The 18207-nt window shown below is 43.9% G+C and overlaps 1 protein-coding gene across 1 annotated transcript in view; it reads right to left on the bottom strand.

Moving 5' to 3' along the window:
• carmil3 (capping protein regulator and myosin 1 linker 3) overlaps positions 1–18207 on the bottom strand; it is a 67215-nt gene that overhangs the window by 24699 nt on the left and 24309 nt on the right. The window contains exons 12-18 of the mRNA XM_076097964.1: positions 16691–16777; positions 14367–14476; positions 12108–12185; positions 8033–8109; positions 3326–3430; positions 482–551; positions 293–374 (exon numbers count right to left, since the gene is read on the bottom strand). Coding sequence (XP_075954079.1) covers positions 293–374; positions 482–551; positions 3326–3430; positions 8033–8109; positions 12108–12185; positions 14367–14476; positions 16691–16777 — 609 coding nt within the window. The remainder of the gene's footprint in view (positions 1–292; positions 375–481; positions 552–3325; positions 3431–8032; positions 8110–12107; positions 12186–14366; positions 14477–16690; positions 16778–18207) is intronic.

Below are 18207 nucleotides of genomic sequence, written 5' to 3'. Positions count from 1 at the left end.
CAGACTGCTATCACAGGATGAGCTGACTGAACTTCATGTGGAAAATCTGTGCAGTTCCCCTTTAATTTAAACGGTTGATTCACTACGTCTGTTCCATAAAGATGCATTTAAAATGAAAAACTGCACAAGCCGGTATCCAGACCACTATAGATCAACAGGGTTTCAAACACTGCAATGTGCCTTAATCTGAAACTCTAATTCAGATTAAGCCTGAGTCTATTTTATGTGTGTGTGTGTGTGTGTGTGTGTGTGTGTGTGTGTGTGTGTGTGTGTGTGTGTGTGTGTGTCTCACCGTTATCAGAGATGTCTAAAGTCCCCACGCATGAAACTCGAGGAAACAGCTCCTGAATCACCCCGGCGCCGGCTGACCTCAACTGTGGGAGGAAGACGGAGTGGAGTGAGATGTGACGGGATAGCCACGAGCGCCTATCTATGACGAAGATGAGCGAGTGCACTTACAGCACAGACTAACAGAGCATACCTCACAGCTGCTGATGTCCAGGTGTAAATCAGAGATATGAGGGTTATTGGACAGACCTAGGAACAGAGCCCTGAAGGAAAACACAGGCAGGGTAGGATGGGAAGAGAGAGAGAGAGAGAGAGAGAGAGAGAGAGAGAGACGGAGCGTAGGGAAAAAGAAGAGAGAGAGAGAGGGGGGAGAGATTAAGGGAAAATCAGATAAGGAGAGAGTGGAGAGAGCAGAAAGATAGGTGGATAAGAAGAAAAGGAGGAGAAACAAAGGGCAATTAATGGAAAGAGGCAAGGCGAAAATGACAGAGAAAAAGATCAATCCCACATAAATCCAATTGCTTCTTTTCCTCCCTCTAGCAGCCTGAGCAGATCCTCCGCCCCCCCATCCTGCTCCACGTTCTCCTCTGCACACCTAAAAGTTTTAGAGCCATCTTCAAAGGACTTACAGAGGAGTAGCTAAAAAAAAACACAACAAAAACTAAATCTTCAATATTTATTCTGGGGAAGTGGCCAATTGTTGCTCATGCACGCAGCCCAGCTGGAAACAAAAGGAAGACTCTATTTGCACATCAAGGTTCGGCTGGAGGTTGATCTCGTGCAACGAATACACATTTAAGAGTTATGCACCATGAGGAGGTAATGAGGAGGAGTGCTAAGTGGGGAGTCCGCTCCGTCCAGTTTGGCTGAGATCCATCATGCGGCGCGCAATCATCTCTATTTGTTGTTGGGAGTTTGCTTTGTTTACTCCGCTATTGATTGTGTTTCTTGGCTAGGAGCAGCTAACAGCGGGCTACGCACCTAACAGAGACTGTAATGTAGCAGCACTCCGTCTATTCTCTGAGGGAAACACGCTTTTTGTTTGGCTCTTTCAGCCTGGTTTAGCTACAGTCAGATCTCCCGAAGCTGGTCGGGATACAGAGTCCTGCACAAAGACACGTCAGCGGGGCGGACGCCAGCCAATACGGGGGCTTCAATCTGTGTCCTCTTATTGAAGGCCAGTCGACCAGCATAACCGTCCACCGCCGAGGACAAACGCTTGAAGCCTTGACGATTGAATCTCACCGACGGTTTGGATGCAAACTGCACTCCGTATGGTACGAGCTATTTTAGTGTTCAAGCCTGACACAATAAAAAAATATTTTATTTTAAGAGTCTCTTCTGTAACTGTTTGCAAAAGGTTTGGATATAAAATGGAAAAGGGCTTCAGCAGTGATCCTAGCTGGGTGTGATTTAGACAGTGCTTTAAACTAAAGCGCCTCACAGCATCACGAGTGGGCATATTTTTAGCACGAGTGGCCACAGTTTATTCCTCACCATATTCAAGTTTTGACAAAATATCGTCAGCAGCACAAATGCTTGTTGACACAGAGAGGCGGCATCAGTTAACAACAGCCGGGAACGCACTCGAAGAGCTGAGCGGTTAGAAATAATGGGCTACATGAGTCGCCGTACAAACTACTTATATCATGAACCTTCTTCATTGCTGAACACATCTCCACATTTATGTGAGCGCGCAGCTGTAACCTGAGAAGCAACATGTCTCCTACGCCTCCACATTGGCTCACATACAGCATTTAATTTATTAATGGGCTTATTACATTTCATTTACTCCTACGTACGTGACAAATTCATGATAGAAATGATGAAAGATGTTTTGTTACTATTCAATAAAATGTTTTTTGTGAGCAACACATTTGTTTCCAACATTCTCATAATACCTAAATATAGCCTTAGACAGCATCTAGTAAGATCTGTATCTGACTTCATCCGTCACTTCCTATTCATTTAACGTATCACACAGCGACATACTTTGTTTTCGCTTCCACAATAGTGACTTTAGTCGTCTTTCTCACAATACATCAGCTTAATATAGTCTGACGTGTGTCTCGGTGCATCCACTTGGCTTTTATCGCAGCATACTTTGCCAGCTCAGCGTGTTCATTCTGTCTAGAGGTTCTCTGAATAAAGAAGAAGCCACAGTTTGCCAATAGGCTGTCACAGAGGGTGACACACTAGTCAAGGCTGATCACCATCAGTGGAATATTCATGACACGACCACACCAGGAACGTCACATCCAATGCTGGATTCTTTACACTTGGATATGTCCCTTGACTCCCTTTGGATGTGGACTGAACATGCTTCTGGTTTGAGACGGGGCTTTGGTACCTTCGTGACAATTGCACCTGGCACTGAATTACATTTTTTTTTTTTTCTAATTTACTTTTCACAGGTCACTTCCTCTAACCAAACTGGCCTTTAAAAAAACCTTCTCGAAGGTTTGTTTTGATGCGCTTCTCGGATTGATTTGTTCATTTTGCATTTATTTATTCATATCTCCAAGAGATGGATTTTGTAAGTAGCATGGCCATATGCATCTGTTGTTACCTCCCAAGGTTGTTTGGGGGATAACATCTTTAACACATTTTGGGCGCATTTGCATATGAATAGTATTCTTTTTTTTTTTGCTGTATGAAATTATAATTATTCATATACAGGATGACAAATGCAAAAGGGGTCAAACTGAACGGAGGTTACTGTAAGATGTACAGATGCTCCCTTATCGTCTGTTTGCAGTTGATTTGCATCATACACAGCATCTTTCAAAGGTCCCTCTAAATCCTCGCCTCCTTGCCTCCTCGCGTCTTAGTCCCTCCGACCTGAGGTGCGGTGAAGGAGGCAAGGAAGGAGAGAGACGAGGAGAGAGGGGTCGAGGCAGCATCTCCTCGAGAAGCATTTTTAGGAATTGAGACATCCTTCAAGATGGCCCGCTGAGATTTATGTCAGGGTATTATTTAGCAGGGCGGAGACGAGGAGGCACGTAAATAAAGAAACAAGAGGAGCGCAGTAACTCACCTCAGTGAATCAGGAGGGACTTTCACGGAGGCCAGGCTGACGTGGGTCAGGCTGAATGCGGAGCTGAAGAACTGGCGGAAAGTTGGCAGAGAATCTCTCGCTTTCCTGGAAAAGAACAGAGGACAGAAACAAAAGATAGGATTTGGAAAGTGTGTAGGAGTGGAAGGGAAGAGCGGGACATAAAAGATGGAGCGCGATCAATGAGGCAGTTGGACGGACAGAAAGGGAAAGGAGGTGAACAGATGATGGGAGCCGATAAGGACAGCGACCGAGACAAGGCGGCGGATGACAGAGGGAGCTGAAACGCTGACAGAAAGTGACAGAGATTTTGCGGCAGATGAGAAGAGAGCTGTCAAAAGAGCGAGAGAAAAAAGGGAGGGGAAGAAGGGGAGAGTAGACAGATGCCGGCAGGTGACATTTAGGTCAGTATTATATCAAGCAGACACTGAAAAGGTGAAGTTGGCATTAATTAACTGCCAACAGTTTAAAAAGGTAACGCTGACCAATTATTCAACCATCTGCTCGGCATATACAGCGCATTAGCCTTTCATCGGGGGGGAAGGACACAGTGCGTGTGTGTGTGTACAACATCCCTCCGAGAGCAGCGATACATGAGGAGGCCGGTCGTCTGCATTCTCGGGGTTAGTACACTGGTTACGATCCACGTTTAGAACTTGTCAAAGCAGCCAATCTGCCATTTCAGCCCCTCGCGGCGCAAATAATTCACCACAGGGGAGGATGAGGGAGACGGCGGGAGAAAGGGAGGGAGGGAGGAGGTGTGGGGGCGATGGATGAATTCTTCTTTCAGAGGTTTGTTTTTCAAGAAAAGATTACCCGCTACCTGTCCTCAGCTGATGTGTTGTTTACTTGTGCGGCACAGAAAGCCTTTTATTGTTTTGTTTCCCACCATCATCCCGATAAACAACAAGTACGGTCGTTTGTGACGAGGCACTTTGAATAGAATGTTTAATACGACTCATTTTAGTTATTCATATACGATGCAAAAGTGACTTTCTTCAGAAAATCTAAGAGCGGCAAAAGAAGACAGAGAACCACTTATGTACAATTATTCTACGGCGTTTCATGTCGACCTTTTTTTCCCGCGGCTGACAGTTTGACTGATGGAGGCAGGAAAAGCACAGGTGGAACTAATTCCGCTAATGAGGGCTCCGCTCTAGAAATGGAACGCGGTCGTTATGAGCTACAGCTGTGCGTTTTCCTGCCACGACGTGTCGAAATGTCTGCAAACGCGGGAAAAAAAAACGTGTTTTCTTTACTTTGAACAAACTCATTTTCTTCTGCCACAGAACCAATTCACACCAGATGGTTGATCGTTGCTCGTTCTCTTTCACAAACAAAGCCACGCATCATAGAGTAATGGAGTAATTAAGAAAAGAAACGCCACGCCGGCGGCTCCACAACGCTTCGAGCTACACGCTCACAACGACAATGGGGGGATACGGACTTCTAGCAGGTGTAATGTTCACCATATGTTCCCTTTCTTTATCTAGCATGTTAGCGTCTCAACAGTTGTAAAATAACGATAAACACAAAGTACAACAGCAGCTGATGGGAATGCTGTTCAGTTTTGCAGGTAGTTTGTCATAAAAAGTATTGGACAAAGTTGAAACTGAAAAGTGACAATATTCAGCAAAGTCCCACGACAATCCATCCAATAGTTGTTGAGTCTGGAGCAACAAACAGACATTACGCTAAAGCAACGCCGCTAGTGGGGCGAGATAAATGAGCTCACTGTTTGTGGAGTCTATTTCTGTATGTATGCGAGGATGATTGGTACAGTATGTTACAGCACAGAGATAGTGACCTTTACTCCTCTAAATCCTGCTGACACTTCAAATAAGCTCCTAACTACGAGCTTCATTTGAGTGTGTTGACTATTTCCACAAGGGGATGAATAAAGTATCTTCTATTCTAGAAGAATACATCTAAGCAACACATTAACTTATGTGATTATAGTCGGCTCTACTCCAGCTCTCGATGGGCAGCGATATAAATCTCTTAATTTACTCATTCACACAGTCTGCGCTTCTCTTGGCAGCTCCTTCCTGCATTTGGCAGTTTAAACTGTTACTTTTAGACTTGATTAAGGGTTTAACTTCTTCATATTTGTCTTAACATTATAGTTTTCCCTTTGTTTGTAAAATATGCCGCTCTGCTGACAGTAGACTTTAAGCCAGACGGCCAAAAGAAACCCTGGGTGTGTTAAACTCGCTTCGTGGTACATCAACCAGTGCCTCCTTTAACCGACACTTCAGCTGCTTCATCTTGCTCCCGTACAAATACGCACCATGACTCAAGACCCGACTTAAGATACTTAAATATCAAATGATTCAACTGCACATTTTTTCCAGTTGTGACACAAAATTCTTTCTCAGAAAATGTGCCCTTTTGTATTCATCATCATCATCATTTAATCTTATTTATTATAGGTTACATCCACAGAGAGTTGCCTTCAGAATAAAAGCCCACATCATGGCCTGACTTCCAACACCTCCGTTCAGTGTAAAACAACACATCACCTGTCGTCAGCAGCAGATTTGTGTCATGTCTGAACCTCTAGGACATCACAACTGAAGAGCTGCTCCGCCGTCTCCTCTCCGATTACCGAGCCAACTTTCTTGCGTGCCCATGTGTTTGGAGCAGCTGTTTAATTGGTATGAGAGCAGTAATGTGACTGGCTGAGAATACAATGAAAAGAAATCACTACACCCCACCAGTTTCTGTTTCCGCTTCACCACATTCCTTTGTGCATATTGCACCTGTGAGCGGAAGCCCTCATTGTCCAAAACCACCGCTGTACACGGACTGTTATGATTGCACTGTTAAAGAGACTATCGACAATAACACCAGCCCCGATGACGTCTCTCATAATGCTCCGACAAAACCACGTTAGCTTGGTTTAAAGATGAAACGGAATGCAACGAGAGGAAAAGGAATAAAAGAAAATGGGACTCAGAGACAAGGGAAAAAAAAAAAGCAGGAGAAAATCAAGTTATGAAGGGTAGAAAATGGAAAAGGTCATAAGGGAGTGAGCAATGGTAGGAGGCACAAAAAAATAAGCAAGATGAAGACATTAAGAAAGTAGTGAGGGGAAAACCCGGCAGCTGCATTACAAGCTGCCGTCATTGCTATTGTGATAACCTCCCAGTGCGTGGAACGCCAGCTCCTCTTTGACCCATGTGTAACGATTAGCATACCAGCCTGTCAGGACGCCGCTGATACAGAAAAGGCCTCTGTCGCATAAGTAGATAGTGTCACTGTCTGTAGCACTAAACGCTCTCCATGGAGCTGCATCAGCAATTTGTTACCACACGTGTACGTGTGTAGCTGGATCTACATGAACTGCTCGAAAGCACTACTTCTATGTGTGTGTGTGTGTGTGTGTGTGTGTGTGTGTGTGTGTGTGTGTGTGTGTGTGTGAGAGATGGAGGGGTCTGAGGCAGCCTGTTCCATATTCATGAGCAGCAGCCGGGCGGTTATCAGCCCGGTTCAGCTCCGTGGCTCTGTGTTGTCAACACAACATGGCGGCCGTCTGCCCGCAGCACTGAGCCGGAGAGTATTTAATAGCAGAAGACCCACGGCCGGCAAGAGGTGGGATGAACTGTGGAGGGAGGGAGGGAGGCAGAAGGGAAGAGGAGGGAGGATGCGAGGAGAAAGAGCAGCGGTAAAGGGGATGAAAGTTGGAGGATGTGAAGAGGGAGGAGGAGTGATAAGGAGAGAGGAAGAGGAGAAAGGAAAGAGGGGGAGAAAAGGAAGTAAACAAGATGATTGAGTGAGGGAGGCAGTAAGCAAGAAGCGAGGGATAAGAGAGGAGAAAACAGCCATGGAAAAGGGAGAGATAAAAACCAGACAGAGAAGATAGATGGAGCGAGGATGTGTCCAGTAAAAGGAGCGTGGAATGCTGGGAAATTCAATCTTCCTCTTAATCATGAAAGAGCCGTGTGGTCAAGAGCTCCAGCAAGAGCTCCCATCATAAAAAATAAAGAATGAAGGGAGACTGGTGGAGAGGAGAACAAGAGGTGCAGCCAGACGGATGCAAAAAGTAAAAGATGGATTGGGAGATGCAGCAGATACAAAGAAACGGGCCGAGTGACAAAGAGAGAGAGAGAGAGAGATGCAGGCGTGGGAGCCTGGGGACTGGAACAATGATTCCCTTCTAAAATTAGCCTCATTTTTCACCAACTTCTTCCTCAGTAATTCTGTAATGCAATATGCTGAGCAGGGGAGCTCCTGGGCTCCTGGGGGACACGACATGATGAGAGCCGGAGCCGCTAGCGCGGTAAACAACACAAAAACACACACACACACACACACTTCACGAAAAAAAAAAAAGACTTGTGGGCACAGAAACAAGTGCTTGACAGATGGAAAACTTGTTAGCAAACAGAGACATGTGTACATTAAAAACAGACGGGAACACATTCTGCACACACACAAAAATAAATAAATAAATATATATATATACACACATACTGCGAGCCAGAACAAATTAAGGGGGCGAGCCGAGCGTGCACGCTAATTACATCAGTGAGGTCTAGGGCTAAACACTAATCTACAGCAGAAAATAAATGAGGATGCTCCGCTCCTCCAGAGCCGCTTGGCTGAGTCAGAAGGAAGAAAAACGAAGTTCTTTCTTTACGGGGAGAGAAACCTTAACGGGGATTTACACCCGAGGTGAACGCCCACCTGTGAGAGAAGGAGTTCTTGGAGAGGTTCAGGTAGGAGAGGTCAGCGCAGCAGCCTCGCAGCAAGGACCCAAACAGCTGGCAGAGAAACAGGAGAGACAGAGACACAGTGATGAACGAGATGTTCACTACAGCAGAATGGGAGTGTGTTGTAGAACGGTTATCTTGGCTCTGGAGCGCTGCACAAATGATTAAAGCTGACACAAATGCAATTTGAACACACTAAAAAGAATGATGCTGCTGTATGTCCTTCTTGGCAGAAGCCTCTTCAATAAAAAGGTCCCTAAATGCATCATGCTAGCATTAGACACGGCATTAAATAATAGGATTTCATAGAAGTCCGACTCTGCAAATTGGTGCGTGAAAAAAAAAAAAATATATATATCACAAATGAGATGTTACTGCTGGTCAAATCAGGACAAAGCAGTTGTTTTAGGATTTGTTTCATCCTTTTCGTACCATATGGTTTGGGTTTATACAATAATACAACCTTTGTCATAAAGTTTATACAGCCACACACACACAACAGAGTGTGACAGACAAGTAACATGGAACCATCTGAGGTGAAAGTTATATTCTCTGAAATGGCACTTTCTGCAGATCAAAACAAAACTGCTTCGTCATTATCTGCTGTGAGTGCCAACTAAGATGCCACATTATTACTGCGTGCACTTGAGCAAGGCACTTAAAAGTGTGCTTCTCTCTGAGAGGCTCAATTGTGGTGCATCAGTTTCAGTGGGAGTCAAATTAACTTTAAGGTGCTTTACAAGCAATTGATAAAACTTAGGATGTTAAAAGTAGTAAAATGTGATAAAATAGAAGCTACATTATAATGATCAACAGTGAAATGTTGACAACACAAAGTAGAGCAAAAAAGATTTAAAAAATGATAATTGAATAAGCACAAATAATAAAACCACAAAGACTATAAAACACTGCATAAAAGCCAGACTAGAAAGATGGGTTTTCAGTTCATGTATAAAAATATCAATATTTTCAGCTCCTCTCAGATCCTCTGCAAGGCTGTTCCAGCTGCTTAGAGCGTAATTTCTGAAAGCATCATCGCCAAATGTTTCCACTCGGCTCTGTGGAACGACTAAAAGAGAAGAAGAAGAGGATCTGAGGAGAACCGGAGGATCTGAGGAGAACCGGAGGATCACAGGATTTGGATCGGGGAGTCATCGACTTGATGCTTACACTTTGGGATTAGCTGTGTACACTGGTGGAAAGTAGCTTTTACTCAATTCCATTATATTTTTATAGCCCAATATCACAAATCTGAAATTTGGGGAGAGAGGGGAGGGTTAATGCCCTTTAGCTCTAGCAGCTGAACGAACAGCAGACGCTGTGTTTCCACCAATCTTTCAAAGTGTGTACGAGAAGCGCTCATCAGTCAGAGAAAGTCTACCAATTCCCGACAGTGCGACCAAACGGGCAATAACACGAGTAATTCTATTACACTGAATCAGAATCAAGCTGAAACCAAACCAGCTAAATAAATAAAATGAATGAAAACCTGCATAGGAAATGAATTGTGCCGTGTCAATCAAATGTCCCCTTGTTATAAGATCAATGTGACATCATGCAGCTCTACAGCCATCCACCTACCTTCCATCAAAGTGCATATCCAATCAAGCTCTCGTCTTATGAAGATATGGCTCGATGTCAAACTACAAGCTTCTGCAAAGCACCAAAAATTGAATATACAGGAATCTGACTGTGATCCATTTAATCTTGAAATAAAGATGAGATATGCGCGTTTGCTGGACAGGAGAGAGCTCTAGGCAAATATGATCGGCATCAAAAACCAATTTCTTGCAAGACTTTTAGCAGCATCTCACTGCTTGCGAGAGTTTAAACTATCGGAACAAATCCATTTTCCCCCCCCTGGCAGTGTGATCCATCACGGAAATTGACTAATCGACTGGTGTCGGTACATCAACGCAGATTAAAAACAGGAGCTTATTAATAATTCAATCCAACAGCCCAACACTAAAAAAGACAGATTCTCCCGCAGACAGTTCCTCTCTAAAAGGATGAACGACAAAGCAGGTCATGAAGCAGCCATCACAGAGAGCACTCCTTCAGTCTCAAGGGGATTTTTAAAGGAGAAATAAGGGGAGACCAAGTTCGAGAACTTGCAAAGAAAGCAGAATAGATGCAAGGACTTCCACTCATGCACATAATTCAATACAGAATTGATGGCCCACATTTACGGGGAGGAAGGAGGATTAGTTTCACGGGGTGGACTACTTCCTCCTGAAACTGATTCCTGCCTGACAAGCTGCCAGCTCCTTGGGGTTTAAAACTGCTCGAGTGAAGTGCAGCGAGGAAAGAAAGCAAACACACGCGCAGTAAAGTGCAAAGCATTGTGGTAAAAGTAAGTATAAGAAGTATTCGGATCCTTGACTTAAGGTGGAGTTTGCAATTCTGGAGAAAGATTGATGATATTTACCGTCCCCCTCTCTTCTTACATGTGTTGCCTTTTCCCTTGTCCTGTAAACAAGCACAAACGCCTGTTGCTGATTGGCTGGAATTGTGTTGTGTGGCCGTGTATGAAAACCTCTGGCTGCACCTTTAAAGCACCATGTTTTTTATACTATTTTATGATTTACATTCTATAATTACCTCTTTATATGGTAGTTGTCTTGTAAGTGGCGGAGTCCGCCATTTCCACGCTGGATCAACATTTCCTTCACATATGATGCATGTAATCCCACATTACTGATTGTAATTTCATCTAAGCGATATCAGCCTCACTCTTTCACTGTTCACTCTGCTACAGCTGTGTAAGAGCTGTAGCAGAGTGCTGCTAATGCTAACAGGAGATTTCTTACTGCTGCTGCTAGCTCCCAGCACCTGGCGAAACACAGGGTGGCTTTTATTGTGAGGCGGTCACAGGAAACAAAATCGTCTTTGTCACTGAAGTTAGCACACAATTATATATTTTCTATTAAATAATTAAAATATGGCAAGTAGAAACTACAGCTGTGGATATAGAGTATGTGTTAGAGTAAAAAGTGCAAAATGTCCCTCTAAAATATAGTGGAGTACAAGCATGATAAGGAAATAGTAAAGCACAAGTACCTCAAAGCTATCTTAAGTACACTACTGGATAAATGTTCTTAAGTTGCATCCCACCACTGAGAGGAACACTGTACTGAATCAGCAATGGGGTTAAATCAAGTAGGTGAAAGTGTCGGTCTAAAACCTGCAGACCAGCAAGTATGCTTGATTTGTGATATGAGGACGCATCACGGCGATGTGGCGAGTGTGGAGTTCCTCCATGTCAGCAAGCAGCGGTCCTGCTGAGCGTCGGAGAGCTACAGCACAAGTCTCGGTAGCTCTCTAGCTGACCTCTCAGCAGCAGGGAACACAATGAAATAAGATATTTATGTCTGTTCTATCGCAGGTGATCCTGTCAGCAGCAATGCAGCACCGACAAAGCAGCAGAGCGACGGGACATTAACACGGAACGTGACCTCCCCTATTCGGCCAGCACTATTCACAAACCTCTACATCTTCCAGAGGGGACACAGACACTAAAAGAAACCTTGTGTGCTTGGTTGTAACTTTCAACATATTTCCACCGAGTCTTGTATATTAACACTGAACCGGAAAGAACTGCCATCTCAGCGGTAACCAGCAGGGGCAGACAAAATTCAAGCGCGGTGACTAAATTCTTTGAGAGATCCTCTCAGCCGTTAGTATGGCTGCAGACACACCAACAACACAGACAAAGTCATCCTTCTGAAGGGACAAAGATGTGAACAAACGCATGAACCAAAGGCTCCTGTGTGCTCGTCATACAATGCATCACAAGAGGCTATACATTTCTATTGTAGAGCCTTCTAAGTGCTCTTACCACCACCCAAGACATTACGCACAGATGAGCTCTAAGACAGACTGGGAGTCTACTGAGGTAACATTGTTTTTGTGTGGTGGGCCATTCATATTCAGGACGCTACCCCCCCCCCCCCCCCCCCTTCTGTTTCCTGGCCTGAATCCCATCCAAGAGATGAGATCAGACGGGGATGGGTGGGATAGTGACCGTCACAGAGACAATGAGTACAAACCGAGTCCACGGTGCAGTCTGTCCCAGACAGGTCCAAGTGGACCAGGCAGTTGGGCTGGGCCAGGAACAGGTAGAGGTTCTGCACGGGAAGAACAGGATGAATGTGAGACATATACATACATACATGTGTGTGTATACAGTGCTTATAAATAAAACATATTCATCGACCCTTGTGGGTGTTTTCATGTTTTGCAGCAGAGTCGATTTAATGTGGCTGTTTTGACACCGTTCAACAGAAAAAGACTCTTTCACGTCAAAGGGAGATCCAGGATGAATTACTAGGACTGTATCAAACGTCATATATATTCAAAACTAATATTGAGGTTTTCAAATGAAGCTTTGAACGTCTTTTGTCATATTCTATGACATCATCACCCTGAACAAAATGGAAAAAGCCTTTGTTATTGTGGTTGTATAATTTAAATTGATGGTCCTATTAGATTGCGGCTAGACCGGCCCGTTAATACAGGTGCGTGCGGCAAGTAGGAGACCAAATCCTTTCTCAGTGAAAATGTTGTTTTACACCAATAAATAAGGACTGAAGCCGGAGACTTTGTGAGATAAAAACATGTGGTGGATTTGGGAAGTCTATCTGTTTTCAATAAATTCTGACTTTTGGACTTAACCATGCTCTGGAGATATTGGAAATATTTGGATCGCACAAGTCGGAAACGATCCTACACATGGTATAAAGCTAATGCCGAGAGTCCATATAGCGGTGTCTCCTGGCAGGAAGGCCCTGAGGAGCGCTTCATCCACAGTGACGACACCAGCGTCTCTCTGAAAAGTTCAAAGATTTTCAAAAAAGAAGCGCTCGGAGCGGCTGCACACGAAGCACTCTTGTGTTCGCGCTCAAAAAAAGTTATAAGGCCACGTCACCTTAATCTTTATCTGCAACTGTGAAGAAATACTGGGTTTAAACAGAAGGATTAGACATGCAAATAAAATATATGAATGAAGCTTCGAAGCTTTGAACTAGTCGGTGCAGCCCTATGAATTACAGACAGAAATTCAGCCCCTGAACATCCCTTGAAGGACAGTTAAAGCAATCATTAAGAAGCAGAAGGCTCATGGCACAGCTGAGAATCTGCCTGGAGTAGGATGTCCTCAGAAACTGAGTTGAAGTGTACAGAAAGGGTCTGAAGGAGCTCCAGTCTTTAGCGGCACCGATTGGAGAGACTGTGCAGACACCAACAGGTAGCCACGGTGCTTCACCTGCCGCAGCTTTACGGTGGCAAAGAGAAAAGCACCCTGGGAAAAAAAAACTCACACGAAATCTAGGCGGTTTGTCAGAAGGCAGGTGGGAGACTGAAGTCAGCTGGAAGGGGGCTTCTGTGGTCGCATAAGAGCTTTTTACCCATCATATCATCATAAACACACTGCAGCATCCCCAGTGGGAAGCATCATGCTGTGGGGACGCTTCTCTGCAGGAGGTCCAGGAAGGCTTGTGAGGGTAAAATGAATGCAGGAAAGAACAAAAATATATATATATATATCCTGGATAAAACCTGATGCAGGCTTTAAAAAAAGAAATGTTTTTCCCAGCAAACAAGCGTAAAGCAAAAGCTCCGCAGGTAAAAACAACAAATTCAATGTCCTGGAGTGGCTGAGTCCACAGTTTGATCCAATCCAGAATTTGTGGCTGGATTTGAAAATGCCATTCGGTCACAATCCCTGTGCAACACGACAGAGCTCGAGTTGGGCAAAGAAGAATGGGGTCAATACCTGTGCAGCCATGTATTTTATATTTGTTATTCATTTAGATTACTTTGTACTAATCGGTTTTCAATTTGACATTAAACGGTATTTTTCTGTTGCCACATTAAATTCAACCATGATTTAATTGTTGTAAAACAGCGCTCAGCTTTCCATCTAAATGTTTCTATCCACTGGTTTTATGCACAAACTACGAATGTGTCCGTCCTGGTGGTGTAAATTCTTCTGTCGTGTTCCATTAAACTACTGCAGAAGAGCGTCAGTCAAACCTCAAATACAGCCATGATGGAAATACGTAGATGTGTAGTATTTAGGAAGGTTAGTCTCCTCATCGCTCCACACAGAACTGATGGTTCAGCTCAAGCAAATTTCACTTATTTTTATTTAATTTTTTTTTAAATGTACGTCATGAATTATTTTATCGAATATCCGGCATATTCACTCCAAGTTTTGTTTCACGGAAACCAGAAATGTGCATTAAACAGGTGGATGAAGACACACTTAGTATAATAATTATTCCTGTGTGTGTGTGTGTGTCCCTCACCGTGGCATCTTCTCCGGACAGAACCCCGGGGTTTTTGCTGAGATCCAGATGCAGCAGAGAATTGGAGTAGTCGTCACTTGAACACAACGCCTGGGACAGAGTAACCACACCTAACGGGGGGGGGGACCCAGAGGAAGAAATGGAGAGGTAGGGATCAGGAGTTTGGATAAATGCATCTTCGAGTCATTTAATAATCTTACAATCATCTTTTTTTCCCCCACTGGGCCAATTTAAAGCTCTGGACGTAACTTATTAGCAACTAATGAATACAAAACTCCATAATGAAAGAGGATGGGCAAGCTGTGTGGGGAAAAAAAATAATTGAACAGAGACTAGTGAGCTCATATGGCAGGTTAGTATCAAATAAGCTTTTGGGGGAAGCCAGCAACTTTTTTTCCCAGCATCCAAGTGGACCCTGAAAGCCAAAACAAAAGAAAATTACTCTCTCAAATCAGATCACAACACAATTACACCCCCGGGCCCAATGGAACCCCTCATTAAAATCCTCACCCTGCAAGACTGATGCAAAGCACAGCACGCCGTGGCAAGTTGAGGATTAAATATAGACACGAAACACGGGAGAAATGTCTGGCAGCGGCAACAAATATATAAAAAATAAAAAGTCTACAACCGCCGTTAATCTTCTCTGCTATTCACTCGACGCTGCATCATCGATTACAGACAGCAGTTGTAGGAAGTGACTTTTTCCTGCTCTCAAGTGTTGGGGAGAGAGAAGCTACTGAAGCTGGCAAGGCGCTAAGCTCTTCATCCCTAATTTGTAGCGATTAGGAGCGAAATGAGGGGAAGAGGAGACAGGGCGTCTAATCCCCCACTTCATCTATCCATCAGCCTTTTAGGAGCCATCCGGTCCGTGTGACAATGTCAAGTGTGTGGGAGCAAGGGTGATGTATCGGGCCTATTTGCATGTCTGATTACATCTCGGAGACGTGTGTGTGTGTGTGTGTGTGTGTGTGTGTGTGTGTGTGTGTGTGTGTGTGTGTGTGTGTGTGTGTGTGTGTGTGTGAGAGCTTGTGTCGGCATGTGTGTAGGTGTTTCGGAGACAGAGGGGAGAGGCAAAGAGATCTATAAATATTCAACAAAAAAAATGCTCAGCCCCTGCAAAGTCATACCTGCACCCACCATTCAAGGTCAGCACCATCACCGCATTCCTCCGGAATCCCCCCAGTGTGGTTTTCCCATTGATAAAGTACACAATCGTGGTTGTTGTGTTGGGCATGTACACAATAATTATGTTTCAACGCCTCCTCAGCCTTACCAAAGGCAGAGAGCAGTCACTACAGAGGCAGAGGAGGGAGGGAGGGGGGGTAACAGATAGAGAGGTTGTAATGCCTCTGTTTTATGCCACTTCGGGCTGGTTATTTTAGCCCTCAAAATACTCCCATAGAACCTATAAAAAGCAGATACTGCTTTGTATAATCCTCCCAGAGACAGACGGTGCAATAAATGTGATAGTGGCTTCAAGAGCCCAGATATCACCAAACCAGAGTGCAGTGTACTCTCCTCTAAAAGCACAGAACACCTTTGGTGTATGTTGAGTTTTTGTTGACACCATTTATCATATCCAGAAACTGTGAAAACAGAACTTGTCTGATTTTCATATTCCAAACGATCTTTGAACAAATCACGTGTGACGGATGCTTCGATCAGGAAAAATAACCTAATCCAACCTTAAAATAGTGATTTATTCAATCAAAATCCCATTCGTACTGTATTCTCACAAAAACAATGTTACCATCCACGGCATAATCATTCCTGTCCTGAGCTTAACTTCATTTTGTCCAGATATTTAGTTGCTGTGTTAGATTTCTTTAGGGCAGTGTGCTACTCTACTGCAACTCAGTAAGAATTCAAACCATTATATGAGCTTAATCAGATGATTCAGAGAACACCATCACCCATGAATGGAGTAATAGATCAAAAATTCCACAACATGCGCTATAATGACCAAAAATGATATTATAATGCAGCTATTAATGTATGGATTTACATCTGCAACAATATGATCCCTTTGACTCTGCTGCAACACTCGTGCTGTGTTGTCTGGGATAAAAGCAACAGAACTGGGACAGTGGGAAACAGATCAACTGCTTATGATTGTGACCTGATTATCATTTGGTAGATGGTCTTACAGTACATGCATGAGAGTTAAAAACTAGCCCAAAAAAAAACGCATTTGGATGAAGTGTCTTTGAGCAAGACACTGTATTTCAGCACCAGCCCCAAAATGTAATTAGACATTCATTAAGTGTTTGTGTGCAGGGTCAGCCACTAGAGGCTGCTGTGCCTGAGAGGAGCACTCGTACCTTTGGAGGACAGCGAGGTCTTGGAGAGGTTGAGGAGGCGCAGTCCCTTGTTGAGGCGACACACTTGTTGGATGAGGTTGGAGACTCCTGGTTTGAGGAGAGGGGGGGGGGGGGGGACGGGGACAAAGAGAGGAAGAGAAGATAAAGGCCTCATTTAAATCACACAAAAACTATGTTTTGATTGACTGATAAGTTGATTAACAGTAAATAAATTGGCAACTATTTTGATGATTGGTCATCGGCCCTTTTTAATCTAAATAGTATTCTGCATTAAAAGTGAATCTTTCGATTTTGGAATGTTGTCGGACAGAACAAGACACCACGCTGGGCTCCGGGACACATTTTACAGACCAGACGAGGAATGAACTAATCAAGGAAATAGCTGACATAATCAATAATGAAAATTATTTGTACTTAGCCCTGCACTCATCCACTTTTACAGTTATGAGCCCACACAGAGCTTCACCACTTACCAAGCCAAAATTAAAACCTCTCTCAATACATCGCCCCCAAAGCACACATATAGCTATATACCCACATGTATAGTAAAGCTAAACAACATCCCACCAACATACTAACCATCTCACTTCCTCCCACATGCCCGGTGCAGCAACAAACCCATAAAAACACACCTCGCTTCAGCTCAGCCATTTCATTAAACACACTGCTGCCATGAATATTGATAATAATATGATAGAATATGGTTTTATTGCTGCGGTTTACATTGCACAACAGGAATGTCCTACTGTTTTTCTGTTTATCGTGTTGAAAACGGGCTACAACTGAATCCCTGTGTTGCATAATGACAATAAATGATCCCTGAATCCTCGACTTAACTTTATTGAAAATGAAATGCTTTTTTGGTTTCCTGGTTATGGCAGCAATGTGTGTGTAAAGAACTCTTACTAGCATTTAAGGAGTAAAAAAAAAAAACACATTGTAAGCGCTGAAGGCCATTCTTTACTGTGATTATGGGGATTGTTGTGATGGTGGTTAAGGCTGAAGCACTTTTGTGTCACGATGAAGTCTGCACACTGTCAATACACACACACTGGGTGGCATGGGTGAGCACAAAGAATGTATTGAAGCGAGTGGAAGTGACATGTGTCAGACTGGCGTACAGAAAATTAACTAATGAGCGATACTGCCGTGCAAGCCTGGCGCCGGCACACAAACACACGTACACACTGGTTTCTTTCTGTTGTACAACTGGGAAAAAGGCACAAGGAGGGAGAACGCTGTATAGTGGTCAATATTGACTAAAGCACAGAAAATTAAAACGTAAGTTTCTGTACGTGCGTGTGTGGTGTAACCGTATAAAAAGAGGTTCCGTTTGTGAGCCGCCATGTGGGCGAGACTGAAAAATGAAAAGCATTTCTCTAAAGAGGAGGACCACGCATAGACGTGGCATGAGAGATAGATGAGAGAGAGAGAAGAGGAGAGGAACAGAAAGTAAGGGGTTCCTGCGATGAGACATTGATTTGGAATTCTTTGAGAGCGAACAAAAGCGGCAGCAA

Source organism: Anarhichas minor, unplaced genomic scaffold (genome assembly GCF_050575085.1).
Source record: "Anarhichas minor isolate MPS153535 unplaced genomic scaffold, ASM5057508v1 ptg000024l, whole genome shotgun sequence".
NCBI lineage: Eukaryota > Metazoa > Chordata > Actinopteri > Perciformes > Anarhichadidae > Anarhichas > Anarhichas minor.
This window is presented reverse-complemented; position numbering and strand designations above follow the sequence as displayed.